The following is a 27,418-nucleotide window of genomic DNA, read 5'->3' as shown; positions in this document are numbered from 1 at the left end:
CCACTTTTCATCTCTTCACTGTGTGCTAGTTTTCTGTGTTTATTTTAATGACTTCAGGCCGTGTTTCTGCAGCCAGTCTCAAATGCAGCTGCAGTGGAGAGGACAGATTGTGCCTCTAGCCTTGTCTTCACACCTTCCATTTGCCACCAGTTGTGCAGCTGTGTGGTGGCCCAGAGCAGAAGCCAACCTGCGTGAAAACTAATGTTTCCAGACATGTGTGTCAGTACAAGGAAGATGCCAGGAGTTGCAGGACCTGATTTCTGCTCATAACCCAACCCAAGAATGTGCCAAGTGATTGTAAAACCATGGCTTTGGGGGTTCACATTGATTGTAAAAGAGAGCAATTGCACTGTAAGAAACTCCTTCAAATGCACTTGACTTCTCTGCTGGCCTCAGACCCAGAGGTGCCAGGTGCAGATGATGAAATATTTTTTACCTAATGTTTGTTGTTTCTGCCAAATGGTGAGTTCTCTCTGGAAGGATTGTGTGCCACTGCATCGTTCCAGTTAGAGGAGAGCATGAACTCCTCTGAGAGAAGAATTTTCCCCACTGTAACTTGTTTCTTCTTACACTTCTCTCTCAGAGATTGTGTATAGAATCACAAAATGATTGAGGTTGGCAGAGACCTCAGGAGCTCAACCACTCCAACTCAAAGCAGGGTCAAATAGAGTAGGTTCCTTGGGATTGTGTCCAATTGGGTTTTGAGTATCTTCAAGGCTGAAGAGTCCCCAGCCTCTCCAACCAACCTGTTGCTCTGTTTGGTCACCATCAAGGTTTTCATTATCATTTCCTGAGTTTCAATTTGTGCACATTGACTCTGTCCTTACATGGTATACTATTGAGTGTTGTCTGGCTTGACCTTCATTACACCTTCCTAGCAGGTATTCGTATGCATTGATAAGATGCCCCCTCAGCCTATTTGAATTTTAAGTGAAATACTTTTATATAAAAAATTGATCAGAGAACATGGGTTGATTTTTTTTGCCTGTGTATTGCATGGTAAGAAACAGTTACCCGTTGGAGATGTAACTTTCCAACTAAAATTTGCTTTGTGGGTTATGTTAAGAAAGTTTTGGAAATATCCTATTTGCATGGGTAATTTGGCCTACCCACATGGTCCATTCTGCCCTTTATTAGCAGTCACTTGTTTTATTTCTTTTATTGGACGTATCACTGATTTTTTGCACCATATCTTCTTATTTGCAGCAGGAGGATTCTCTTTTTGCCACCATGCCACCCCTTTGTCCCATTGGGAGTCATTCCAAGGTGCAAAGCCCCAAATCGGTCACTGGAGGACTGGGAGCTTTTACAAAGGTATCCTTCCTGCCTTTTGTGCTGGGACAGGCAGCCCAGTAGTGGCTGAAATCACCATTTCATGCTGATTTGTGCCACAAACCATGGAACTTCAGTGCTTGTAAAACTCTTACAGGAAGCAATGTATCTTGCTGCTAAGAGCTCTGTAGCGTCTCTCAAAAATGTGTCTTGTTTTCTTTTCTTTCCCTGTGGCTTTGCTGTACCTGGGATCTTGCCTTTTATCACCTCTTCTGTCCTTTCTGGGGTTCTTTTTTGAATCGCTGTTGTGTTCAGGTTGATACTTTGAAAGCTATTTTTAATCGGATGCAGTAGAAGTAAACTGCAATAAATCTGTCAGGAGCTTCTTAAAAAATTTTAACAGCGATTTGTGAATCTCAGATGTTGCTGCTTCTGAGTGTGTTTCCTTAAATACTACCACATGGAATATAAAATTGTTTCTGTCAATGTTAGATGATCCAAGTAAAGGTGAAAGAATGCTTTCTACCAGTTACACTACCTACAACAATCTAAAGGAAAAAAAAACCCTAAAGAGGCTTTTTTTGTGTCGCTGCCCTTAGAGGTTAGATGTAGAGGAAACATAAAACATATACATAAGAGAATGTGTGTATGTCAGCTATAATCGTTTACAGTGTCTCTAGCTATTGGTTGTAACATTCCAGGATAGAAAATAAAAAACAAGTTCAGAACATGAATTTGAAACTTTAAAGTGTTGTGGCTCCGTGTGGAGATGCAGGATCTGAAGAAGTCAGGTCTGGCCAGTTTCCTTGTCAGGATGAGTGGTACTTGTAACATTACCAGCAGTTGCTGTGACTCTGTAATTTCCATGACCACCTCTAAAATGGGGACTGCTTTGTCACTATGTCAGTTTGCCACACCACCCCAGTGCTGTGTGGGAGCAGCCCCCACTTGGAGCCGAGTTAGAGCCCCTGTGGTGGTGAGCACCACATCTGAGTTCAGAGTGTGCCTGCCCTTTCCTGCAGACAGGCTGCTCCACAGCGATCTTCAGTGGTTGAAGGGGATGCCTTGGAGGGGCTGCCTAGAACTGGGGCTAGGTATTTATTAAAGGCCTTCAAACAGGTTATCTTGGGCAGTCAGAAACCTCCCAGAGGTTACACCCAAGGTGGACAATGGCCACCAGTTTTTCAGACAACTGTAAGTTTGGTCCATTCACATATCAGGGGTTAATCCTCCAGCTACAGCTTCAGGTAATGAAGTAATTTACCCCCAGTTTGCTCCCCCCAGTTCACTTTTGTTTATACTTTTTGGGGCCTGAGGCTGTAGGGTGTCCTTGGATCTCAGGCCCAGAGGGATTGTTTTGTCTGACCAAAATGTGAAGAGAGTAACTAACACTCTGTATGTAGTTTGGAGTTATGCACTAATGCAGTATAGGATTTGGAAAATATAAAAGCAAAAATCCTAAGGCATCCAAGGTGTTTACTGTCCTTGTGACTGTTTGCTGCCCTTGCCCAGGTGATAATCAAGCAGGAGCCCGGGGAGGTGCCGCAGCAGGCAGCGGCGCCAGCGGCGGGCACGGCGCAGCCCTCGGTGCAGCAGTATGTCACCGTCAAGGGCAGCCACATGCTGGCCCTGTCCCCGCAGAAACCCGTCGTGAGCAGCAGCGAGGGGACAGTGCAGTCCAAGGTAAGGGACACCTGGGCATCTCTGGGGTGCTGGGTTCATGGTGTTACTGCAGCCCTTGGTGCTTCTCCCACGGGAGCAGGGTCGCTCCTGCCTCGCTCCCAGGTGGCAGCACCATAGGTAGCTGGGTTCCATGAGTGGCTCGTGTCCTGCTTCCATGTAGTGCTTGGCGAGGGAGCAGGCTGAGCAGGCACTGTTGCATTTTATTGTATACATGGACATTGCCCACTTCTGTCCAAGCTGTTGCAACAGTGGGGTGCAGGTGCCTTTGGACTCTCAACACAGAACGCTGGCTGCCATCAGCAGCTCTTGCTGAAACTCATCCAGATCTTTCCATAAGAGAAGGTGAATTCTTTACTACAAGTGCACGCCTGCAACATAAGAGAACAACACAAATAGGGAGCAAGGTAGAGGTTAGGATTAGATGAAAGCAGTCCTACTTGAGTGGTAACTCAAGCATTTTACTGTAGGAGTTGTGCCAATGCAGTCTTGCTTTGACAGGAGTGACATAGCTTCTGAGAAGGCACAGTGCAGTGACAAGATGACAGATGTGTCAGAAATTGTCTCCATTCTTGCCTCTTTCTATTGTGGACAGAGTCAAATGATGTGCCAGGCACTGGAGATTACATACAGAACTTCCAGGTTTGCATAAATAAATACTTTATTTTCATTTGCAACATTTCCTTGTTCTTTTTGCTACCTTTCTTGCCTGTTTCAGCAGGTATGCAAAAACTCATATTCCACTGCAGTTATCATTAACACATAAAATTGGAGCACTTTGTTGGTTCTGCTTTGAGGCCGTAGCTTTCCCAGCCAATCAGTTCCCATGGATGTGTTGAAACTAAATTTCTACATCTCTTTAATTCACCAAGGCAAGCTTTATCTTCAGCTGGAATTAAGCTATTGCTTATAAATGAGAAAAAAAGGAATTGCCCTGTGATTTGAATGAACTTAATCTTTTGTGGGTGCGCTGAGATCCTGACTGGGTTTAAAAGTTCATCATTTTACTTGGGATTGGCCTCTTCCCAATTTAATTTTGTTCCTGAATGAAGAGCTTCTGTTCGTGACCAGGCACGTCCTGAAATGTCTGGAGATGGAGGTGGTGTAGCAGCCAGGATTCCCAGGATGCTGTGGCCACTAGGGCCCCATCCCATCCCATCCCATCCCATCCCATCCCATCCCTGTTTGTTGCAGGTTGTTGGTGTTCCCGTTGGTTCTGCGCTGCAGTCGACGGTGAAACAAGCGGTGGCGATAAGTGGTGGTCAGATCCTTGTGGCAAAGTCCAGCTCCTCGGTGGCAAAGGCTGTTGGCTCGAAGCAGGTTGTGACTCAAGGTGTAGCCAAAGCCATTGTGAGTGGAGGTGGAGGGACAATTGTGGCTCAACCTGTGCAGACTATAACCAAGGCACAAGTTTCTTCCACAGGGGCTCTGAAAAGTACATCTCAAGGCTCAGGTAGAGTGATTTTACATCCTGTTAACAGCTAGTGATGGGTCTATAATGATATATTCAACTGCAAAATAACTTTGTGTGATTGCAAAATTGGGAAGTGAGTAGAGAGCTGTCCAGAAAATTCAGGCTGAGATTAATAACAAAGAAAATGTTAATTCATTATCTGTAAGGGGGAATAGGCAGCACAAGTGCTTTAAAATATGCAGTGTTCTGGGAGTGGAGACCAGATGGATATGCTGGGGAATGTGCAGGAGACCTTGTAGACTTTCATGGAGCCAGGTCTCACATTTTGGCCTGGCATTATGGTCCTTTCCCCATGAATCCAGCCAGCCAGAGCCAAAGTGTCCCTATTTCATCCCCACGTCTTCCCCAGTGCTTACAGGTACAGGATTATGGGCAGAAGCCCCCTGTGTGGTGCCTGGGGCTGCAGGAAGGCTGCAGACCCCACGGCTGTGCTGCTTCAACCTGCAGCTGCAAGTGGGACTGCACACAGAGAGATTTTTTCCCAGACCTATTAAAAAATGCAGCTGTGCATTGTTGGTGGGGTTAATGTGCAGTTAGAGCAGCTAAGTAGGGATCACTGAGTACTTCCATCCTGTGCAGATTTCAGTGCATACTACTTTCTGCAAGCAGCTGGTTTATTCCTTTTTATTCTGTCTTTCTAGTGATGGCTACACTGCAGTTACCAGCCACCAACCTGGCAAATTTGGCGAACTTACCACCAGGCACCAAGCTGTACCTCACCACCAACAGCAAGAACCCTTCTGGGAAAGGAAAACTGCTGCTGATACCCCAAGGAGCCATACTGCGAGCCACAAATAATGCTAGTTAGTCTTGCAGGGAAATCTAATGAGTTAAATAATGTAATCACTACATAATTAATATGTTTGGCATTTTTGCTAGAAAGCATCCTGGTGCTGTGGAAATCAGTAATGGGATAGGGTTTCTTTGTTCGCAACAACCCATATGTAGTGGTTTTTAAGGCTGAGATCTCAAAAGTGGCTTTTGTTCTCAGTGAAACTGCTTTTCCTGCTGTGCTCTCAGTGCAGAAATGGTTTTTTGGTTAATAGACCTATGAATGAAACTCCCAGTGTAATACCTGCAGCTGGGGCAATCCAACTTTGATGAACTCATTGGCAGCAAGGAAGATCAGATACTTGTGATGTTTATGACAGACATAAATATTTTTTTTACCCTTATTTCTTAATGAGAGACTGCAAAAAGTCACTGTTTAGGCTGTTCCTTCTGGAGACAGAGCAATATCAAAGTGTCACTACAAATTACCACTGCTTGGTATCCATGATCTGTTATTATGTTAACGAAATTGCACTGACAGCCAGTGAAATTAAAATTAAGAAGCCAGTGAGATTCAGAGTATTTCCACTCTGCAGCAGAGCTTTTGCTGCAGACCCATGACCTGCAAAAGAGTGATGAAAAGATTGTTCTTCTGTTGGACAGCATTTTCATTTCATAGAAAAGTTCAAAACAGCCTGAAATGAGCTTTGCTTGTCCACCAACCCTCCTTATCTCCCCAGTCGCTCCTCTTGTTCATGGCATTAGCTGAACTGTAAGAGAGCACAGCAGCATAGCTGAACTCTTCTTTACTGAATAATAGCATTACTTGACTGCAAAACATGTGGCACCAAAAGTCTGGCAAAACCTTTTCAAGTACTTGTACATACAGGGATGCATTAGTAGCTGGCATTGTCTGGTTACCAAAGGGTTAAGTTTTTTCCTCTGGTTACAGGTCTTCAGTCTGGTTCTTCTACAAATAGTGGAGGAGGAGGTGGTGGAACCCAAAACACAAGCAGTAACTTGTCACAGCACCTCACCTATACATCCTACATCCTGAAGCAGACACCCCAGGTCAGCGGCACATCTCAGTGGAAGCACGTTGGCATTTCAGGCTGCAGGGCTGTTAGGTGGATGTCCTGTGGTTCTGTACAATGTGAAACGTTCTGAGACTCTGGTGTCTGGGTCTTATTTGACTTTTCTCCTGCTCTGCTTCCATTAGAAGTTGTTCTGCAGCAAGAAGGCTGCATCCAGCACTTAGTGCAGGAGTATCCAGTGTAGTTAGCAGTGCTTTGTTTCAGAAGATGAAATGTGGCTACATTACAGCCACAAGCTTTTATCTCTCATTGACACTCCTAGATTTCTGTTGACTCTTAACTGTGTTTCAAAGTGCTGACCTCCCTGATTTCTTTTTGGAGCAGGGCACCTTTCTGGTTGGCCAGCCTTCACCCCAGGGCTCTGGGAAGCAGCTGACTCCAGCATCAGTTGTTCAGGGCAATGTAGGAGTTGGAGCATCTTCCACACAAGGACAAGCCCTAAAAGTGATAACTGGACAGAAAACAGCTCTGTTTACACAGGTAATGTGCAACTGCTGTGTTTCTCTCTTACTAGTTTTGTCAGATAAAGTACAGGAACCACAGCCACATATTATTGAGAGCATTTCCTTTCGTAATTGGTTTGATGTGGCATTTTGTACAACTGTGGTGCTGGCTGTACCACAATGAGGAAAGCACACAAAGGCTTACTTTCATCAGACTACAGATTTCCAGCTTTCTCTCCTCAGAGGGAGTCAGCTTGCAATCAGTGTAAGCTTGGGGTTGCTGCTTTGTAAATGGGCTCTGGGCTTCTTAGTGAAATGGAATTGGAAAAGTGAATAGAGTCAGGTGCAAAAATGTAGTTAAATTCTTGAACTTCAGAAATGGGTCTGCTAAATGGGCCTGCTAAAGCTCTTAAAAATCTTTGGGTTTGGTACCTCTCAGAGATCCTTCTTTTAAAAAGTACCAAGTAGTCTCTATGAAATTCAAATGCCCTAAGAGTACTTATCCAAAATTCAAGATTGGTAGACATATCTTTGCAAAGTCAACACTTACGAAGTTGATTTCTGAGGTGATAATTTTGTTCCAGCAATTATTGCTAGAATTTGATTTTTTTCAAAAGTATTTTGAAAATATTTCCTGATAATATAAAAAGCATTTCTCTTGTTTGTTTTGTTGTTGTCATTCTGTTTTGATTTGTGTTTTTAAAATAATGTAAAACCCTAACTAATATTCTGTTTTCCGTATGCTGCATTCTTTCTCAAAGGCTACATCCACTGGACAGACATCACTGGTGAAAATATCAGATGGGTCTATAAAATCAGTGCCTGCCTCATCCCAGCTCTCCAAACCTGGCACCACTGTGCTGAGAGTATCAGGGGGTGTCATCACCACAGCTGCTGCTCCTGCCGTGGCCCTCCCCACAAATGGGGTGGCCCAGGTGAGAAACAGCACTGCCATTCTTCTCTAATGCAGTGCTTGCACTCTTGCCACAGTCCCAGGGAAAGGACTTGTACTGCTTTTCTAACCCTGTAGGCGTTCTCACCTTGCTGGTGGGACTGCTGTTCCTTGCACCAAGCAGCTCTAAGCAGCCCCTGGGTGCTGCTGAGGGCGCAGGCCCTGCCCAGTGCTTGGTGCCCGAGCTGCTGGCAGCAGCTGCCAGGGGCTGGCAGTGCCTGCTGGCCCTGCCTGCGTGCAGAGGCTGGCACTGCCCTCCACCCAGGGCAGCTGTGGCACTGCAGCCTGGCAAGGGGCTGCTCTGGCATGGAGGGAGGCAGCACACAGAATGTTTGCATTCCTAAAGTGAATGCCCTTGTGAGTGGATGCAGCCATGGATCCAATTGATGCAGGCTGTCTACTGGAGTGGAGCTGCAGTGCATGGAGAGGGGAGGAGGCAGCAAAATGAAGAGTGTGGAATTCACTCTGAGCCTGTTTCTTTGTGAGCTCCTAATCTGTGCTTCCCAAATGCCTGTGGAGAGTTGCTGCCATGCTGCCACAGCCTCCATTCTGTATGTGCCATCATTGTGTGTGGGCTCTTGGATATGAGCTCGAGAATCTCTTGCTTCCTAACAACAATTGACAGATAAAAATTTGGGTTTGCTACTTTTATTACTTATATTACCTTGTGCTTATTTTTGAACCACCTGTGACATGAAAAAGGATTTGTTATTCCTCTCTACCTCTTATGCAGCAAACAGATAATGCAGCTTCCAGTTCATCATCTTCTGGAGCTCCTGCAGCAAAGACACCTGGACAGCAGCACCAAATCTGTGTAAGCCAGAGCCAGGCTGCTTCATCAGTAGTGAATAAGACTGCAACTTCCAGTGTTGTAAGTGTTGCTTCCTTGATGACTACAGCGACACCTGTGTCAGGAAAAGCTACAGTATCAGGTATTAAACTCCCTTCACACCTTTCCCAGAGAAAGTTAGAATCCAGGTGTGAGTTCTGTACCTCTCTTCACTGTAAATGGAAGAATTTAGTCACCTGTATCTGCAAGTGTGTGAAAGTCATGCTTTCTAAAACATCTTACTAGCATAACTTTTGGCTTAGCCAAGGAAATTTCTAATAATTTGGCATCCTTTTGGCATTGACTGTATCTGTTACAGATAACAGCACAAGTTGCCCTTTGGTATAGGAGAGGGATTTTAGTTTTCATGCCAGGTTTTCACTAGAAGATGCATTTTGCCTGTCAGGAGCAGAGTGTGTCACTATCATGATACCAGCAGTACTACAGACTAGATTAGTTTGTGAAAGTGAAACTCCACTGTACACAGAGAATGAGCAGAATTTGTCTCTGAGGCTTTGCATTTGCTCTGTTGGGATTGAAAAGGAGAGATATTTGATTAGACGGAACTGGAGCCTTTAAAGTCAGAATTCATTAAGTACAGTGAACTAGGCTGGCTCTGGATCATTCAAGTTAATAAAAATGAGGTAATAAAAATGGGCTGCCCTTATGTGGAGGGGAGTTCTCCTTATTTAGCTTTATTGTATTCCCATAATCTTTCATGTCAGGGAGGGCAAATACAGCATGTCTGAGAGTTATGAGCTAAAACTGGAAATTTTTGTTTAGATTAATTTACCTGCTGGCATGTTCTGTTCATTTGGAGTGGTTTCTTATGAAGTGAAAGCAGAGTAAAAATACAGAAAAGAGAAAATATGTGACACTGAACTCATCTGACAGTGTCTTTTTGAAGCAGCTCTTCTTGTTTCCTCTCTACTCAGACTTAAACTTCTCTTTTCTCACGGGTATATTTTACCCAGAGCTTGAAAATAAGCAGCATAGACTGCTAAGCCTGACAGAATCCTGCAGGAAGCAATTCAGTATTTCTCTTTGCAAGGAAAGTAGCCAGGTGGGTTTTTTTTGAGGAAATAAGCCATTAGTATGGCTTGGCCATTAGTATAGCTTTCAGATTAAAACTCTCATTTACGTGTGAGAATGCTGTCTAGATTTTGTTTTGGCATTTTTATAACCCAAGGCATTGACTTCATGGTGGAAAACTCTTCAAGAGTCTCTGAAGGAACATTGGCTATAAAACAGTTATTTCAATGTAATAACAAAACAAAACTCAGAACCGTTAAAATTCTGAACATTTGTGCTTTTAAAGGCAACTTTTTGAAAAGGATTTCAAACTTCCCCTTGATTTGTATCAAGCAGTGTCTCCCACCCACCAGGCTGATAGGGTTTGTTGAAAAGGTCCCTTTTTAACAGCTTTGCTCTTGGGTCCCTTGCTGTCCTACCCTGCCACATCAGTGTGTCCCACACAAAGGAATGGGTAGCACTAGGTGAGCCTTCTTGCGTGGAGGTGAAAGCCCAACTGACCAGTGCTGGGCATCTTCAAAAACCAAGAAAAACCAAGACATCTTCACCAGAACTTGCATGTTTAGTACTTGTAAGGCAGCTGTGTTTCACTACTACTACTGCTACTAATAATAATGTCAAAACAAATCATAGTTACAAAATTGTCATGGTGAAACTAAGAAGTTTATTGTTGTCAATGTTTTAAAATAGAAGTCTGCTAAATTTCCACAGTCTGAAGAAAAGTTAAGCTACAGATTGAATACAATTACATGGAAAATATCCAGTTTACCAGTAGAAATGAGGGACATAGGCCCAAACCACACTGTTAGAGTGCTGGCTGTGGTGCCTTGGGGTATTATCACAGGGAGATGACATCTTGTGGAGGAGAGAGCTGGCAGACAGGTGATGGGCACTCTTCATCTGTGGGACTGTGGCACAGCTTGGAGTTGTGCTGATTTCTCCTGAAGTTACTGAGTGCTGCCATTGATAATGCTGTTCATGTCTGAATGTTCTGCTTGTTCTTTTGGCCTTCACTAAAATCAGTCTAATTTAGTTCAGTCTCCAGTTTAATGTACTTCCCAGCCTGATTAGCCATCCTTATGAGTGTGTTCAGTGCACGTTGCAGAGAGACTTGCAACACTCAGTTCTGGTGTGTCCTTTGTCAGACCTGCTGCACAGCAGCCTTGGGCTTGTCCCACAGTTGGAACAGGGTTGATTGTGCCCTGCTGACTGCAGTGGATGCAGCTAAGCTGAACTGCAGAGGGGTGAGTGGCAATGGGATACCTCCCTGAGAGCAGCTGTGTGAGTACAACAGAGCTGTAGTTCACTGGCTTACCACAGCCTTGAGCACAAGGTCTGGTCCTGACAAGAGTGTTACACTCTGCTGAGCCTGCTTCAATTGAAAGGTTTCTTACATCAGCTTTTGCTTAATATTCCTTAGGTAATGAGGAGATTTGCTTTACAACTTTCAGAGTGCTGTGCCGCATGTAAGAGTGTGCACTCTGCGGTGCAGCACTACAGCGTTTGAGCCATCGCTTTTGTCAGTGGAAACTCGTCCTGACAGCTCACCCAAGTGTGGCTTGTTAAGAGGGTGGCAGTGCTAGGTTACATGCCATCCTGCTTCAAGCAGAAAGGGAGAGAAGTAGCTGGAGATAAACTAATTGGTGTGTTTTATTTAACATTTTGTCTTCCGTTCTTCTTGCAGGGTTGCTAAAAATCCACTCAAATCAGTCTAGTCCACAGCAGGCTGTTCTGACAGTTCCCAGCCAGCTTAAACAGCTCGGTGTAAACACAGCTTCTGGAGGTGTTCAGACAATACTCATGCCTATGAACAAAGGTAAAGGGCAGAGGAGGATGACACATGGTGTTTGAAAATCTCCTTTGACACAGGGTAGCACTTGGTCACTGTTGGCATACATAGTCCGTGGAAGTAGAGATAGAAGAAATTGTAGCAAGGAATTCACCCCTAAACTTTGTTCTGCAAAAGGAGTGTGTTGCTTCTGAAAATGTTAATTTGTTGAAGTGTATGAAATTTGATTTTTTTTTTCCTTCTTTGTTGCCCCACTCCCTTTTTTTTTTTTTTTTTTTTTTTTTTTTTTTTTTTTTTTTTTTTTTTTGTTCATCTCTAGTGCTACAGTCACTTTCTACCAGCAAAGTTTCAGCAGTTTCGGCAGTCACAGCAGCAAGTACAGTTGTCCCAAGTCCCTCCATGGCATCCATTGCCAAAGGTAAAAAGGGATTTCTTAGTAGGACAAGTAGTAAAAAAAAAGCTGGTGCTTCTTTATGCAAGTGGCCTGACTATTAAAGTAGACTCCATGACTGTGGGTTCCTTTATTTCCATTATTAATAGAGTTTGAATCAAGTTAAAATGACACCTGGGAAGTAGGAGTTTAACAGTGACTTCCCTCTCAACAAATCTCACAGTGTAGACAAGTATGGAGAAAAATGAGAATGTTCTAGAAAGCTACAAGGAGTACCTTAAACATTCATTGTTTCAGTCCATATTTGCAGAACTGCATAAAGCAGCAAGTATTCAGCCCCAGATCCTGCTGTTCTCAGCCAGATGCACTGGAAGTTCCTTTCAAGGAGCTCTAGATACAGACAGCACGTGCACACAGTGGGGAAAAGATACACACAATCCTTCCCAGAATAAAGCATGGGGCAGAGTTGACACACTTGAAGTCCAGTTCTGGCACAACTGTCATATCTCTGCATCCCAACTGCCTGACCAGACTGCCTGCTTATTTGGGTTCAGCTCATCTCTCACTGCTTCTGTCTCACTAGAGTTTGTCCTAGACGTGAGAAAGTTCACATGTCAGAATCAGTGATGTCTTCAAAGAAGTTGTCACTTTGAAATGTCACTTCTTGTTAAAACTTTCTTTCCAGCTTTCTATCCAGCTCTTTGTTTGCATACTGGCCAGGCCTGTTTAGATCAGCCAGTCATATGCAAACAGCAGCAATTGATTATGCAGGTTTCTGACAAGGATGAGACGTGAGCATGTGGAGATTTGTGGGGGGAATGTGTTCTGGTAGGTCTCTTTCAGCAAAATTGAAAGTCAAATTTGTTCATGCTTAGCAATGAGAATGCAAACAATAAATGAAGGGATGTTATGTAAGACCTTTAGTCTCACAAGACTGTCTGGTACTTTTATTAAACTGGCTGTACTTTTTGTCTTAAAATGTGTTTTGTTTCTTTGAAGTTAAGATGGAGCCTGATTCAACAGGACAAAACTGCAGTTCTGTGGGTACCCAAGAAGGCCAAGCAGCAGTTAAAACAGAAGAGAGCTCTGAACTTGGGAATTACGTTATCAAGTAATTGTTCATTTCTCTATAAGGATTTCTGATCTTTGAAGTGCTGGGGAAATGGAGTTGGTTCCAGGGATGCGTGCAGTAGTGTTACTTTGACCTAGAAATACATTATAAAATCTGTCCCATACACTGCTGTATCTGTACTAATCCTTTTGGGTGGCATTTGTTTCAGACAGTGTTGCAACGTTTTATTTGTGAATGGATTTGTATGCACGGTTCATGAAAGGAAAAAAATATTTGAAGATTTGCAGTTGTTTTGGACTTTGTTAAAATGACATGCTGCTAAAATCTCTTTATCGTCCTCTGCTTGTAGAAGTCCCCGTGCCATTGCGTGTCCTTAGTCAGGTCACACTGCCCAGTGAAATGCAGCTCTGAGAAGGGGCATCTGAAATAAGTAGAACTGTTCACCTTCTAGAATCGCAAGTCTTGTTAAGCTCATATACCTGTGTAATTGCTTAGTATGAGGGCTGCTTTGCTTCAGAATTAGAATTAAATAATAATGAGTATTCGATCACTGGATGCTGTGAAACCCAGTGCCTTGTTTGTGATGCTTTTGCAAGTACTTGTTAGTTTTTTTTCACCAGAACTCAGACTGCAGAATTTTTCTGCATATTTCTTGCAGTGTGTAGGACGTCTTTCCTGCTCTTCATTTCTACAACTTCCCTGTTTCTGTGTTTTGTAAAGTTTTGTTGTCTCAGTGTATTCCCGCAGACACTACCCTGATGGAGAGTGTGTGTAAGAGACAGGAATAAATCTTCAGTCACTACACACTGAAAATTATCTTAGTTATAAGATAACTATTGGAAAATACAGCTTCTGCCAGTTTAATAGACTCTGTCTGGTTATGTCAAGTCCCATAAACACAAAGTTTCCCATGTTTCCTGTGGGGACAACCTGCACTGGTAATGTTGCGGCTTGTGAGATAATGCAGGGATTTTCTCCGAGCCTGTCTTCAGTTTCTTCAGCCTGACAAATGCAGCTTCAGATGTGGACACTTCAGCAAGAGGTTTTGTTTGTTTGTTCAGCAAGGTTGTTTGAAATACCTTCTCTGGTTTGGGGTGTAACAGTTTATCCTCACACTGCTATTTATAATGCCTTTGGACTAAAGACTTTAAACCATGCACTGATTTTGAAACCTTTTTCATCTGATTCATTGCTTCCAACAGCAGTCTTCACTGTGATTCTTTTTATCCCTTGCAGCATAGAATATTTGGAGAACATCCAGCAGCTTTTAACAGCAATAGTGAAGAAGGTTCCATTAATTGCTGAAAAAAGTAAGCAGTAAATGAAAAGGCTTTGCTCTGTATTGTCAGTGTATCAACAGAATGCCTTGCATACTCTGTAGCCACAGAAGTTATTAAAGAGTGGAATGAAATGAAGCCCTTATCCTAGAGAGTTTACCCCAGGGGTTATTCTGAAGATGCTTAGAATTAGGTTCTTCCAGTAAAGTCAAATATGTTGTTAGCAGTTAAAATCTTTCATGGTTTTTTTTTTTTTTCATTAGAAATAGATTGTATTTCTTCACATAATGGTTGCAAATAGGTCTTCTTTTTCCTGGTTTGTCCTTAATGGATTTGCTTTTTTCTTTTTTCTTTTTTTAAATTTAAAACTAGGATTTCATCAAGCTGGCAAATACAGTAACATCGCTCGACACTGAAATGTGTTTGTTATTGGGGTTTTTGCCTTCTTTTTTAAACATTAGGGGATAATTTGCAGAGAAACATTTTAATCTTGTATGGTACTTTATTATTTCATTCTTCTACTCATGTTCATAACTGAAAATGTATCAGCTTTCCCTGGTAACTAATGCACTTTGAAGGAGTGGTCCTGGAGTCGGGGTAGAGCAGAGGCAGCAAAGAAGGAGTGAGAGGCACAGGAAAGCTTTCATCACATACAGCTCTCGTGCTTTTGCCAAGAAACCTTCTCACTGTTGTTTCATTTTCATGTTGTAATTTGTTTGGAAAAAAAAAATCCAGTTTTCCAAAGGAAAAGACTTTGAGTAGTAAGGCAGACTTACAGGTCTACATAATAGAGTTTTGGGGGGGGGAAAGAGGCTTAAAACAGCACATAGCTACAGGTTCTGTATATATGACCAGGAGAGAGGCTGGTTTTGCATTCAAAAACAGTGTCAGTCTCTCTTGGAGAGAGCACAGCATTTGTAAGAGTTGGTTGCAGTCATTGAGCCTGTGAGCATGGAATGCATTTCCCTCTTCCTCTTTGATAAAGAACATCAAACCCAGAATGCATCTTACTTCACTTACTGAAAATTTAATAGAGTTTTTGATTTTGTGTTTTTGTAGGTGGGGATGTAAGCTCTTTTTGTGCCAGTTCAGTGGAACAGTATTACAGCTGGAACATTGGGAAGAGGAGGGCAGCCGAGGTAATTCTCTCCTTCAATGTTTCATAAGCAGTCACTATAGAAGCACAAGGATTTCTGAATTGTGGAACTTTCCTTGTTGTTTTCTGATTTGTTTTCTGAATAAATTGTTATTGTAAGTGGCAGCATTCCTTACTGCGAGGTGCACTGACTTGCGTTCAGACAGTGATGAAGTTTATTGTTCACAGGCTTTCTCAAGCAGAAAGGATGCTGAAGGTCATTTTTCAGTTTACTTATAGTAAGATGGTTTTTGAAGCATTTTAAAACGATACATTTTTTCAGACTGGTAGTACTTTATTCTCATCTCTACTCTGTGGCATGTTGCAGTCAAGAGAATTTTCCCCAGTATACTTTATCTATCTTGTTATGGGATTGTGTCTGCATTCTGTAGGATGAGAATTGAGGGATCTAACATAAGCAGTACTAGTGCTGAAATAGACTGTCAGTTCACCAAAGATAAATATTTCAGTTGACCTGGACCTTTTGTATTGTAGTTTCCCTGTATTTCTTCATCGCTTTGCCATCTTGCTGTGGAGTTTTACAGGGAAGATGTTAACACTGAAGTAGATCTTCTGCGGTTGCCAGCTTAAACGATCACCAAATTTTAACCAAAGTTTAATCAAATTTTAAGAACACATTTCACTCTAGTGGATTCTTGCACCATGCTATCTTTCGTGTTACGTGGGAGATGAAACATTTCAAGACAGATGTGACTAGGCCCCTGGAAATGTGTGTCCCTTTTCTTGAGATTATTTTTTTGGATGATAAAGTTTAAATGACGTGTCAGAAGTCACTCTAACTCCTGAGAAAATCATGTTCCTTTTCTGTTTGCCTTGCAACCTGGATTATGGTTCTGGGCTGTAAGCTAACCATAAATGTTATAGCCAGTGTGATGAGCTTTCTCTTTGGTTGGTCACAGTGGCAACGAGCAATGACAGTGAGAAAGATCCTCCAAGAAATCGTAGAGAAGCACCCCAGGTTTCACAGTATCACCCCCCTGAAAACAAAGCACGTGGTGCACTGGTGTCGGTGCCATGGCTACACTCCCCCTGACCCCGAGACCCTGCGGAACGAGGAGGACTCTATTGAGGACGTACTGACACAGATAGACAGTGAGCCTGGTGAGTGTGGAGGCACTGGGAGCTCCTTTCTGCCAAAGGCACTGATAGTTAAATGCCTTTGTAGAGGCACATCTGGGAAGGGGATTCTTACTTTCTTTGTTTTCACTTATTTCACTCCAGAATAACTTGGAGATGGTAAGGGCAGGCCTACAAGTGGGGCTGTCCTTTGTCACTATCGGTCCTGATGTTTTTCTGGGGCTTCTCTTGGTTTTTATTGTGCTTTGGGGCCCTTGGAGGCTCAGTGTAGATCAATCTCACAAAAGATGATCCTTGTTCCACAGTGTAATCCTTTATAAGTAGATACACAAAGTAGGCATAAGGAGTAATGACGTTTCTGCCCTTGGGTATGCTTAGCCTCTGTTAAGACTTATCATGCAAACACTATGAATGAGTTCAGGTAGAGAACAAAAAAAACCAAACCTGGCAGTGGCAGTGTGGAACTCAGTGGGAGTTAATTTACCTCCAAAAGTGAGTTGAATTGGCTCGTGTGAAGCTTCATGCTTTGATTAAAGCTGCTACATTATTCCACTAGCATAGCTCTAGGATCCCCTCAGTTTATTTCAGTATGTTTTGAAGTCACATCTTTAATTTCATCCATTCTTCACAGTTGAGCTCTCTTGTTTCACCTTCAGATAATGCCTTTCCAAAAACTGAATGTTCTTCTGTTCTGATCATACAGGGATTTAAGGTATTTCACAGAAGTGTATGGAATTGATTATATGTTGTGAAGTCTGGCCCTGCATTGCAGTTGTTGAAGGTGGAAAGGAAGCCTATATCCACCTTATAATATTTATGTCTAAATCACTGTATTTGTGTTTGTCTTTGAAGAGTAGAATCTGTTTACTGCATAGCTTTGCACTGAAGGTTTGACTGGCTTGTGTCAGTCATGCAGAGAAGAGGTTCTGTTTTGCCATTGCACTGTGAACCTGTCTTCTGATTTTTTTTCTTAAGCATGATGATGCTCATCACAATGTAAAAGTTGATTTAGCACTACATGGAGCCTACATGTAAAAGCTCCACTTCTCTAAGCAAGCTGAAGAGTATCAGACTGATTTGCCAGTTGCCAAAAAGCTTAAAAAGCTTCTGTGAGAATGTTTGGGAGACTGACATGAGCCTGGTTTTGTATGAAATGCAGCTTTCTTGATTGGTGTAGGAGCAGATGTGGGAGAGAAGCATGAGTGTCATGAAGATATAATTAGAAGGCTCTCAATGACTGTTTGCATTTCTGTTCATCCTTATATCTGCTAGGCACTACAAAAATAACTTGCAATTACCTTAATTTCGTACGATATTTTGAGTGTGCATCTGTTTATAAACAGCTTTCCACAACCTATCATATGTTTAATTGATTGCCTCTATTTCAGAGTGCCCTTCATCTTACAGCAGTGGTGAGGAGCTGTGCCGAAAACTGGAGGAACTACAGCAATTTCTGAAACAAGAGCCAGAACATGAAGAGGAAGTAGATATTCTCAACTTTAGTGAACCATTAAAAATAAACATTAAGAAAGAACAGGAGGAGAAACAAGAAGAGATGAAGTTCTACATGGCTTCCTTGCCTGCATCAGAGTTTGTGAGGGACACTGCTGAGAAGGTAATAAGTGAATCATAAAGCTGATTAGGACTGTTGTTGCTTGTGCTCTTACATTTCTTTAGTTGAATTTCTTTCATTTATATAGGCCTCGGGACTTTAAAATGAAATTTTTTTATACATGCCCTGGAAAAATGGGACCCTCTGACTCAAGGCATGCAGCTGCCAGTTCTGGCAGGGGAAAGGAAGAATGCCAGCTGGGAGCTCACTTCAGACTAGCTGTTTTGCAGGGCTTAGTACAGAAAAATCATCTTGAAAGGCTAAAAGCAAGGATAAATGAGGGATGAGGAGCGCTAGCACTGAATTCTTCCTGTCCCATGATGTAAAAGATGTGGACTTGTGGACTTGTTGCATGGAACAATGCTGTGTAATGGCAGTTCCTGAAAAGAGGTTGTGGTAAAACTCCACAAACTTCTCTGCTGCTTGGATTTCTTCCTCCTATTCAGTTTAGGGCAGGAGAGAGGGAGGTTTTCTGTCATGGCAGCACAACAGGAGACTGACTTGGCTTGTAGGAAAGAGTGTTTTTGGTTGTACCAGAGCAGCAAGAGGGGTTTGCATGGAGCAGTTGTTGGGAAAGAAAGGATCCCTGTCCCCACCTCAGCTGCTGACACCAAGGGATAAAACCTTGGTTCTGCAGTGTGTCTGGTCTCTTTCTACATAGGTCACAAAGGCATGGGCACAATGAGAGTGGAACTGAGGAATGAAACACTCTTTTGGGGTGGAACTCCTGTGCTAGCAGTACTGTTTAAAGTGGTTTCAGTGGCCTAGCTGAGTGCAGGAAAGTTGATGAGTAGATGGATTGAAGCTATGTACAGTTTTAAAATGGAGCTTCCATTCTCAACTCAAAGATACTCAGTGCAGCCTGGGTTTTGTGTGGACTTTCTGAAACAAAACCTAAAACCTCCTCTTGTTTCTTCTGACTTTCAGAGGCATTTCTACAGGCTGTGCTAGTAGAAATTTACCCAGATTTTTTTAAAATTAAGGCTGAGATTATACTGGCTGATGGTTCTGTATGTCTACTTGCTTCTCTTTTAACCACCCTTTGTAATAGGGATTTTTTTCTGTTAATCTTATCTAATTCTAGTACAATGTGAGTTGTGGGTTTTTATATACTATTTTTTTTTCTCACTTCTATTTTATAGATAGGGATTTCTTTTCAACCTGCTGAGGTACAAAAGAATGTTTATGCATCCGTAATAGAAGATATGATTTTAAAGGTAAGAAATTACTTCACAGGAAGAACTTGTCTGTAATTTATTAACTCAGCAATTAGAAAAAAAAAAAAAGATGGAATAGCTTTATTAATATGCATTTATCAAATCAAAGTCTGTCTTTCTGCATGACTAGATAGATCCATAGATGCCCAAAGAGGGCTATACACTTTTGCTTGTGTTTTCAGTTTTTTAACTGATCTGTTGGCTTGGACACAGAATAGTGATTTGCAAATTTTCACCACAACGAAGATACTGACTCATTCTGTGATTTTGAAATTACCCCTTGCTTTGTCCTTCCCTTCAGAATTGGGTGGAAATCTTTCAGATTGTGTAAGGCTTGGTTGTTTTCTACAAGGTTAGCTATATTTTCCTAAATACTCCTCAGTTACTTTGCCCAGGTTGTCTCTGCTGGGAGACTGTTGAATTCCTGTGGAGAGTAACAATTCTGCCACGTGTGAGAAACTATTTCTCTATCATAATCACTTCTGGAAAAACAGAGAAATGGTTTTGCACCAAAATTTGAACAGCAGGGATCTGGAGTTCTTGGGTTTGGACTGAAGGCCAACACAGATTATTTCTAGCAGCACTCTGGTGTATTTCATGCCAAAGATGATTTTTGGGGTTGTTTATACAGACTACAGCTTATCAGAAGATGAGTTTTACAAAATCTATTTGATTCCAGGTGGCACATGCACTCATATTCATGCCTGTGCTGTGCTCCCTGTTACTTGCCACAGTACATCCATTTATAGACACAGATTGTAGCCATCAGGTTGCTCCATTACAACTGTAGAGTTATGCCAGCTTTCCTCACTGAACGTTGCAGAAACCTCTTCTCTGGTCTTGAATACAGCCAAAGCCAATACAGAAAGCCAAGAGCCTTAATTAGTTTTTGACCAAATCTTGGTTAAGCCAAGTGTTGGGCATATGGCTGCCCATTTTGGGAGGTTCCTGTGAGGGTATCTTGACAGAAGCCTGGTGACCAGAGGGAGAGGTACTGGCTCCCAGGAGAATATCTGCAGTCTGCCATGTATGACACCAGCTCTGGTGTGTGAGAGGAAGGGTCCTGAAATGCTCTTGAAAGTTCAGGCTCTGGAATGCTTGATCCACCCTGCTAGGCACGTACAGCTCTGTAGGTCTGGGGGGAAAGCAGGCTGGGCAGTTGCATCCTGAGCTCTGTGCACCTCTGCATCTCTTTCTGTTAAATAAACTCATGTCTTAAGTAATAAAACTCACTCAGGTGTCTTGAACTGCCCTGTGCTGATCATTTGATGATTGAAGCCAGCCAAAATTTTCTACACTGATACTTGAGCAAATAGCAAATTCCTTTGCTCTTTTTGTCATGCTGTCTCTTGTCTCAGGCTACTGAACAGCTGATGAGTGATATCCTACGGCAAGCGCTCGCTGTGGCATACCAGACAGCTCCTCACAACAGGTACAGCACGGGGCTGCTTTGCCACCACTCACACCAGCATTGAGGGTGGAATGGCTTTGGGAATTTAGTCAGGCTTTGTGTGGCTCAGACCACGAGACCGAGGGAATTTATGGACTGTTCTCTCAGAAGAACCAAGCCTTAAGAGGGGTTTGTCATTTTGTGGCTCCCTAGTGGGAAAGGATGGGAACATAAACATTAAAAACTGAGGCAGGGTTCTCTGGTGTTGCTGTGCCTCAGAGGCAGATGACCTGTTTCTGCAGAGCCACACTGGAAGGACCTCACTCTTGTCCATGTCAGGTTGCTGTGTAGACAGCTTAGCCATGGCCTGCTAGAACTTAACCTAAATAATCTCTTTATTTTACTGATACACACTTTTCTGCCTCAGATGCTGAGTGATTTTTATAGAATCATAAAATGATTTGGATTGGAAGGAGCCTTAAAGATCTTTGTGTTCCACCCCCTGCCATGTGCGGGGACACCTTCCACTATCTCAGGTTGCTCCAAGCCCCATCCAGCCTGGCCTTGGACACTTGCAGGGATGGGGCAGCCACAGCTTCTCTGGGCACCTTGTGCCAGGGCCTCGCCACCCTCAGCAGTAAAGAATTTTTTTTTATTACCTGTTGATTAAGCCACATTTTGATTTCTGTTCAGCAGCATTATTTGGGATAGCTTAAATTGATTTTAAAAAAACGAAACACTATGAGAAAAAGCTCCATTTAAATATTCACTTCTATGCAATATATAAATATTTATCTAATATATTAAATATTAAAACATGTACGTCGTATATGTAGAAGTACATACACAAAAATTATGCTATACAAGTTCAGGAATTCATACTTTAGTACTTGATTTTCCTGTTCCAGTGCCCAAAAGGTTTCTCTTCAGTCATTTGAGTGGCTTTTTTGTGCTGTGATATTTTAATGCTTTCCCTGCATTGCTCTAACACCTGCTCTTAAATCCTTTTTTTGCTTTGATTGTTATTTTTGACTTGCTGCTTTATGGACATGTGGGTTTTTTGTGTATTATAATAGCATCTCTGATGCATTCCCTGCAGGACTCCAAGAGAGATCACAGTGATGAATATTCACAAAGCCATCTGTAATATTCCTTTTCTTGACTTCCTCACAAACAAACATATGAAGATACTAAATGAGGAGCAATGAAATAGAGCAGAGATGGTGCTACAGGAAAGGTGGATTTATGACTGAAGTTGGGCTGACAAATCCAGTATTTCTGTAGGACACTATTACATTTATAACATTGGGCTACTAGATTGTTACCTCCAATTAAAGATGCACCTTAATGCAACACAATGATGCTCTGTTCCAAATCAAGTTGTTAAATGTCAGTGTTTACTTGGTAAGTGTATGTTCAGTGGCTGAACAAACATTGTCAGTTTGCATCAAGTTGCTTGCTGTGAGAGACTCCACAGGCCTGGTCCCTCTGAGACGGCTCTGCTGGTGAGACTGAACTGGTTTTTAAGATGAGAAATTATGTTTTTTAATGCAGTCTACATACGAGTTGGTTTTCCCATGCAGCGAGCAGGGCACTTGCTTTGGCACTCTGAATATGGGAAAAGTCAAAGGCAGCTCTAAGGTGGGCCATTTGAGTAGATGGGTGGCCTGGGGGAGCAGAAGGCTTATGGCAGCAGCAAATTTGGCCCTTCTTGCTGAGCATGATGTGTGTGACTGAGAACTCAGCTGGGTTGTTTTGTCAGCAGCTTACTCAGCTAAGTGTCACCTAAACAAATTCCTTGCCTCTCTAGAGGAGGTGTCAGGTGCCACCTTTCTTAGTCACCTTGGAAAGGGTAGACTGGCAGATCCTCGAATAAGATGAACAAACCATGATCAGGCTTGGGAAGATTTGACTGACCACTTGTCCTGCATGGGAAAGGAGAAGAACAAAGGCAATATTCAGGGTTTGTGGGCTTGGGCTGGCTGAAACGCATCGCTTGCCCAGCGAACGCCTCCCCAGGCTGCCAGAAGGTTTGCAGAGTGCTGGAGGGCGGATGACCAGTGGTGTTGTACAAGTCTTAATGTTGTAGCAGTGTTCAACAAGTATCAGCCTGAACTGTGAAGTGCTGTGGGAGCAGCACTGCTTTGGCATAAGTTCTGTTCAACACAGAGTGGCCTGGTGGGATCGAAAAATCAAAGATTTGCTGTGAGGAGATCCTCTGATGTCTTGACTGCAAGAAGTTGTTCTGCTGCTAACCCCAGCACTTACCTGTCTCAGGGACACCACTGGTGAGGGAGACATGTCTGAGCCTGGCTATCAACACCTTGCTGAAGAAAGCTTTGTTGACAACATCCTGACCACCCCACATCCACCACCCCTTTGTCCTGCCCCATGGGTGCTTGCTGGTAGTGTGAACAAGCCATTGTGAAGTTGGTGGGACTCCTGTGGGACTGTTGTGCTTTCAGCATGCTTGTTTTGTCTGGCAGTGCTGTCATGGGTGGAGCATGGGCCAAACAGCCAGAACCTCTAGTGTGCTGATCTCAGCTGGGTCTCTGATCTGCTGCATGGCCTTTGATTTAATCACTCTGTGCCTCAGTTTCCCCATCTCAGCATGGGGAGCAGAATACCTACCTCACAGGGGTGTACTGAGGCCTTGCTCTTGTTGGTGCCGTGCTTTGACAATACAAAGCCTTTTATAAACATTAAACTACAGTTATCTTTCTTGGCCTGGGGTAGGAGCAGAATGTTATCTTTTGGTGCTTTTTTTGGGCTAGAACTCAGGCAAGGGTAACTAGCATGCAGGAACTGTGAAAAATGCTTCAGTTAGAGGTTTCAGACTTGGAAGGAGAGTAGTATAAGTTTGATGCAGTTGTTAAACTGAAGAAAGCACTGTGTACCTCAGATGGGATGCCACCTGTCTTCTCCACCTTAAATAAAACTGGGGTGTGCAGGAAAGCCCCTCTCAGTTCATCACAACTAACAGGGAGCTGCAGTTCTGTTGAATAAAAGAGTGGCAGAACCTGAACCCTGAATCTAGGAAATGGGACCAATGGATGAAATCCAAACAGAATTTAGAGAAGGACTTAAATGCCCCCTAGGAAGGACATTACAGATGCTCTGGATTCAAAAGCTAATCCTGGCTTGTTCGGGTGAGCTGAGTGCAGGATTGCCTGTGAAAGGAAAGGGCACAGCTTAGCCCTGACATTATCAGCCGAGGTCAGTGTGACGGAGTTGAGCAGCAGTGATTACGTTCCAGCTCAGTATTGATTTGGGAGGAATCCAGGTAGCTGGGGAACTGCAGACCCGCTGCTTTGTAGGCTGTAGTGAACTTGGGGTCTGTACTGCTTTCAGGCACCCCTGTACACTTCATGAAAGAGAAGGGCATTTTCAAGATCCCTGCTGCTATCACGACAGCCTGCAGGTTCTGTGGGAACAGCCTTGTGGGCAAACTTAGTCATGCTATGATCTGCAACGACCTCGAGTACTGTGTGCAGTTTTGGGTGCCACAATATAAAAAAAGACATTAAGCTACTCGAGAGCATCCAAAGGAGGGCCACAAGGAGGGGGAAGAGTCTGGGGGTGAGTTGTGGGAGGAGCAGCTGAGGTCACTTGGTCTGTTCAGCCTGGAGGAGACTGAGCGGAGACCTCATTGTGGTCTTCAGCATCCTCCCAAGGGGCAGGTACTAGTCTCCTCACTCGTCACCAGTGACAGGACCCAAGGGAACGGCATGAAGCTGAGTTAGAGGAGGTTTAGGTTGAATATCAGGAAAAGATTCTTCACCCAGATGGTGGCTGGGCACTGGAACAGGCTCCCTAGGGCAGTGGGCTGTTTGAGTTCCAGAAGCATTTGGACAATGCTCTCAGATATGTGGTGTGACCTGGGTGACCTGTGCAGGGCCAGGAGTTGGACTCAGTGATCCTTGTGGGTCCTTTCCAACTCAAAATATTCTGTGATTCTGTACACATGCATTTCCAGCCCCTTCCTCTTGCAGGCTTTGTTTCTGAGATTCTGATAACACCCAGAGCAGCTTTTGAGGATGCAGGAGCTCGTCTTTGGGCATCTGTTTGCTAATTGTGGCTTCTTTGCCTGTGTTCTGCTTTTCTGTGAGGGATGGAGTTTCAGAAAAAGTCCTGAACCTGGCCCTCAAGCAGGCAGGTACGGAACCTCTCATTCTTAATGGGGTTCTTGTAGTGGAGATCTGTTGCTACATTTCTGAGCAACCACAGGTTATTCTCCTAGGAGATGCTATATTAGTATATAAAGTTTGCTGAAGAAAAATAAACTGTTAAAAGCAGATAGAAAATGACACATTTGGTTAGTTCTTCAGATGTAGGAAATGTTTGCAACAAGTTCTTTGCATTTTGAATAGTGGTGGGAGAAAAATTTGTTGGTGAGAAGTTCCTGTGGGAATTGATTGGAGATAAGATAGAGGTTGTGGAATTTCACACATCCCTTCAGGTATTTGTGGAATGCTACAGGTGCAGTGTGTTGAAATGTTACAGTATATTTCTCTGGCTTTCTGAGGAGTTAAAGATCTCTTTTTGAATATTGCCCTATTTGTAATGCTGAGTGTTTAAATCCTTCATGTTATCTGTATTATACTGTATAATTGTGTAATATACATATGTTTACAATAAATTCTTTTATTAGCTGTGCTGAGATTGTCTTGACTGTCACCTGTCACTCAAAGTTTCTCCAGATCCACAGATATTTTTGTACTCTGTGTATTCAGAATGTCATAATTAGTTCTGGATTCTTATGCAGAGGAATTGATCTGAAGGAAAAGGTAACTTTCCCCTTTTCTAGTTATTTTAAAAAGCTCCTGGTTTTGGAAGCTGGGGGAGGGGAAGCCAGGAGCTGAGCTCCTCCAACCTTTCGTCTTCCAGAGCAGCCTGCTTAAATAGCAAGTCATTGGTTTGTGTGGAAGACTTTTGAAAAGTAAGGTGGGTTGAGGTTGGCCCAGCTGCCAGATGCCCACCCAGCTGCTCTCACTCCCCTTCAGAACTCAGGGGAAAGTAACATGTCTTATGTGGGTCACGATAATGTACCACAGAATCACTGAGTTTGGAAAACACCTCTGAAAAAAGCCAATCACTTGGTTTTTTAAATTTTTAAAGTTTAATAATAATAAAATGGTTATAAAAATAGTAATACAATTAGAGTAATAAAAATTTAGAGTTAGGACAATTACAAGACAATAAAAAGCAAAGAATTACGGATGTCCGGATGCTCTCGGGCACTTAAGCCACGACAAGCATCCCTTGTGAACAAAGGAATAACCTTAAAAGCAATAGCCTGTTGCATATACAAAACACTTCATGATTATGCATATATTTTATTTAAAACAAGAAATTCGTCTGGTACTTGTCAAAAAGTTTCTGTTAATTCCCAGGCGCCTTCGAATCTAAGTCAGGCTTGAAGAAATTGTTTTCTGTTGATAAGGAAAGCCATAAATTCCTCTCGAAAATTTAGGGATTTCTGTAATTGTTATCTTTGTGCAAAGAATTCCTTGATTATCTCATCTCTTTCTTGAGCTAGTTAAAAAGTATCTTACACAGTATAGTTTCTATTTTAACATTGTGTTATAACCTAAAAATACATTCAACGCACTACTTGAGAGAATTAATACAGCATAACTTTCCAACATTACACATATAATATTCATTGTAACTATTGCGAAAAGCCAATCATAAAATATGCATTTTTCACACCTCTAGGGTCACCGAGTCCAGTAGTGGCTGCCAAGCCCACTGTTAACCATTTCCACAAGTGCCACAGTATGGGTCTTTTAAATGCCATCACATGGGAATGCCACCACTGCCCTGGGCAGATCAACAAAGTCAGTAGATCAAAACAGAGACGTGTACTGGTTACTGCCATAGGCAAAACAGGCTCGACTTGGGGAAAATTAGTTGAACTTATTGCCAAATAGAAGATGGATGGTGAGAGGCAAAGACAAAAAAAAAAAAAAAAAAAAAAAAAACAAAAAACCAAAAAAAAAACCGCCAACCCCGCCCCTAAAAAAACGGGGGAAAAGCCCCCCAAAAAACCAAAATGTTTTCCCCCCGACTTCTTTTCCGGTGTCTTCAGTCCTTCACTGCTGTTGCCTCCTCCCTCCCTCAGGCCGGCCCCGGCTCCTCCTACGGCTTCGGCGCCCCCAGCTGCCCGGCGGTGGCGGGAACCGGCGGTGTCCGGCACTGAGCGGACACCCCCTCACAGAGACACCCCCATCCAGTGCTCCTTCCCTTCAGAGACTCCCTCACAAAGACCCCTTCAACAGAGATTCCCCTCAGACACCCCCTCATGAGACCCCTCCAACAGAGATTCCCCTCCGAGACCCCTGATGGAGACCCTCCACAGCTCCCTCCCCACCACCCCCTGCCAGTGCTGGGCACCGGCAATTGACACGGACGGGAACCGAAAGAGTAAGCGAACTTACTAAACTACTGTGTACTCCCTGCCCTGTGGGGAGGAGCCCAGAATGTCTGTGAACAGACTAACGCGCCGTTGTTTTGGAAATGCTGCAGATCACCGTGTTAGTGCTAAACGCCACAGAAGTGCCTCCTGCCCTGGAAGTAAACACAGCCTTTCTGGGCTGCATGGCACCAGCAATCCCTTTGTGGCAAACCAGGTTGGTCCTTAGGATCAGACACTACCGCAGTGGCCCAGGTAGAGGAAATGGTATGACTGAGGTGTAGGTTTGCATCTGATTGTTCGCTCTCAAAGAAATTAGCGCAATGCAGAGAGAAATGTGCAGTTTATGAAAGCAAGCAAATCAGAAATGTGCTGCTTGTGAATTTTGCAAGTTCATAACAACTCTCCTGAGCAATGGTGTATTTCCTACACCAAAGCTTAAACTGAGCCTGTGGCAGTGCAGGTATTCACTGCT

At 43.1% G+C, this 27,418-nt stretch overlaps 1 protein-coding gene across 4 annotated transcripts in view; it reads left to right on the top strand.

Annotated features, from left to right (window-relative positions):
- YEATS2 (YEATS domain containing 2) overlaps positions 1–25,188 on the top strand; it is a 48,272-nt gene extending 23,084 nt beyond the window's left edge. For 3 of the 4 annotated variants that reach the window (XM_053986739.1, XM_053986738.1, XM_053986736.1), the window contains 18 exons: positions 1,207–1,314; positions 2,785–2,955; positions 4,147–4,405; positions 5,068–5,229; positions 6,150–6,268; positions 6,616–6,771; positions 7,496–7,669; positions 8,420–8,618; positions 11,232–11,363; positions 11,656–11,754; positions 12,727–12,838; positions 14,036–14,109; positions 15,136–15,215; positions 16,132–16,333; positions 17,698–17,924; positions 19,064–19,138; positions 20,497–20,570; positions 21,628–25,188. In XM_053986739.1, coding sequence (XP_053842714.1) covers positions 1,207–1,314; positions 2,785–2,955; positions 4,147–4,405; positions 5,068–5,229; positions 6,150–6,268; positions 6,616–6,771; positions 7,496–7,669; positions 8,420–8,618; positions 11,232–11,363; positions 11,656–11,754; positions 12,727–12,838; positions 14,036–14,109; positions 15,136–15,215; positions 16,132–16,333; positions 17,698–17,924; positions 19,064–19,138; positions 20,497–20,570; positions 21,628–21,736 — 2,532 coding nt within the window. In that variant the 3' untranslated portion in view covers positions 21,737–25,188. The remainder of the gene's footprint in view (positions 1–1,206; positions 1,315–2,784; positions 2,956–4,146; positions 4,406–5,067; positions 5,230–6,149; positions 6,269–6,615; positions 6,772–7,495; positions 7,670–8,419; positions 8,619–11,231; positions 11,364–11,655; positions 11,755–12,726; positions 12,839–14,035; positions 14,110–15,135; positions 15,216–16,131; positions 16,334–17,697; positions 17,925–19,063; positions 19,139–20,496; positions 20,571–21,627) is intronic. The other variant, XM_053986737.1, reaches the window with a different exon arrangement.
- Positions 25,189–27,418: the final 2,230 nt, after the last annotated feature.

Source organism: Vidua macroura, chromosome 10, assembly GCF_024509145.1.
Source record: "Vidua macroura isolate BioBank_ID:100142 chromosome 10, ASM2450914v1, whole genome shotgun sequence".
Lineage (NCBI taxonomy): Eukaryota > Metazoa > Chordata > Aves > Passeriformes > Viduidae > Vidua > Vidua macroura.
This window is presented reverse-complemented; position numbering and strand designations above follow the sequence as displayed.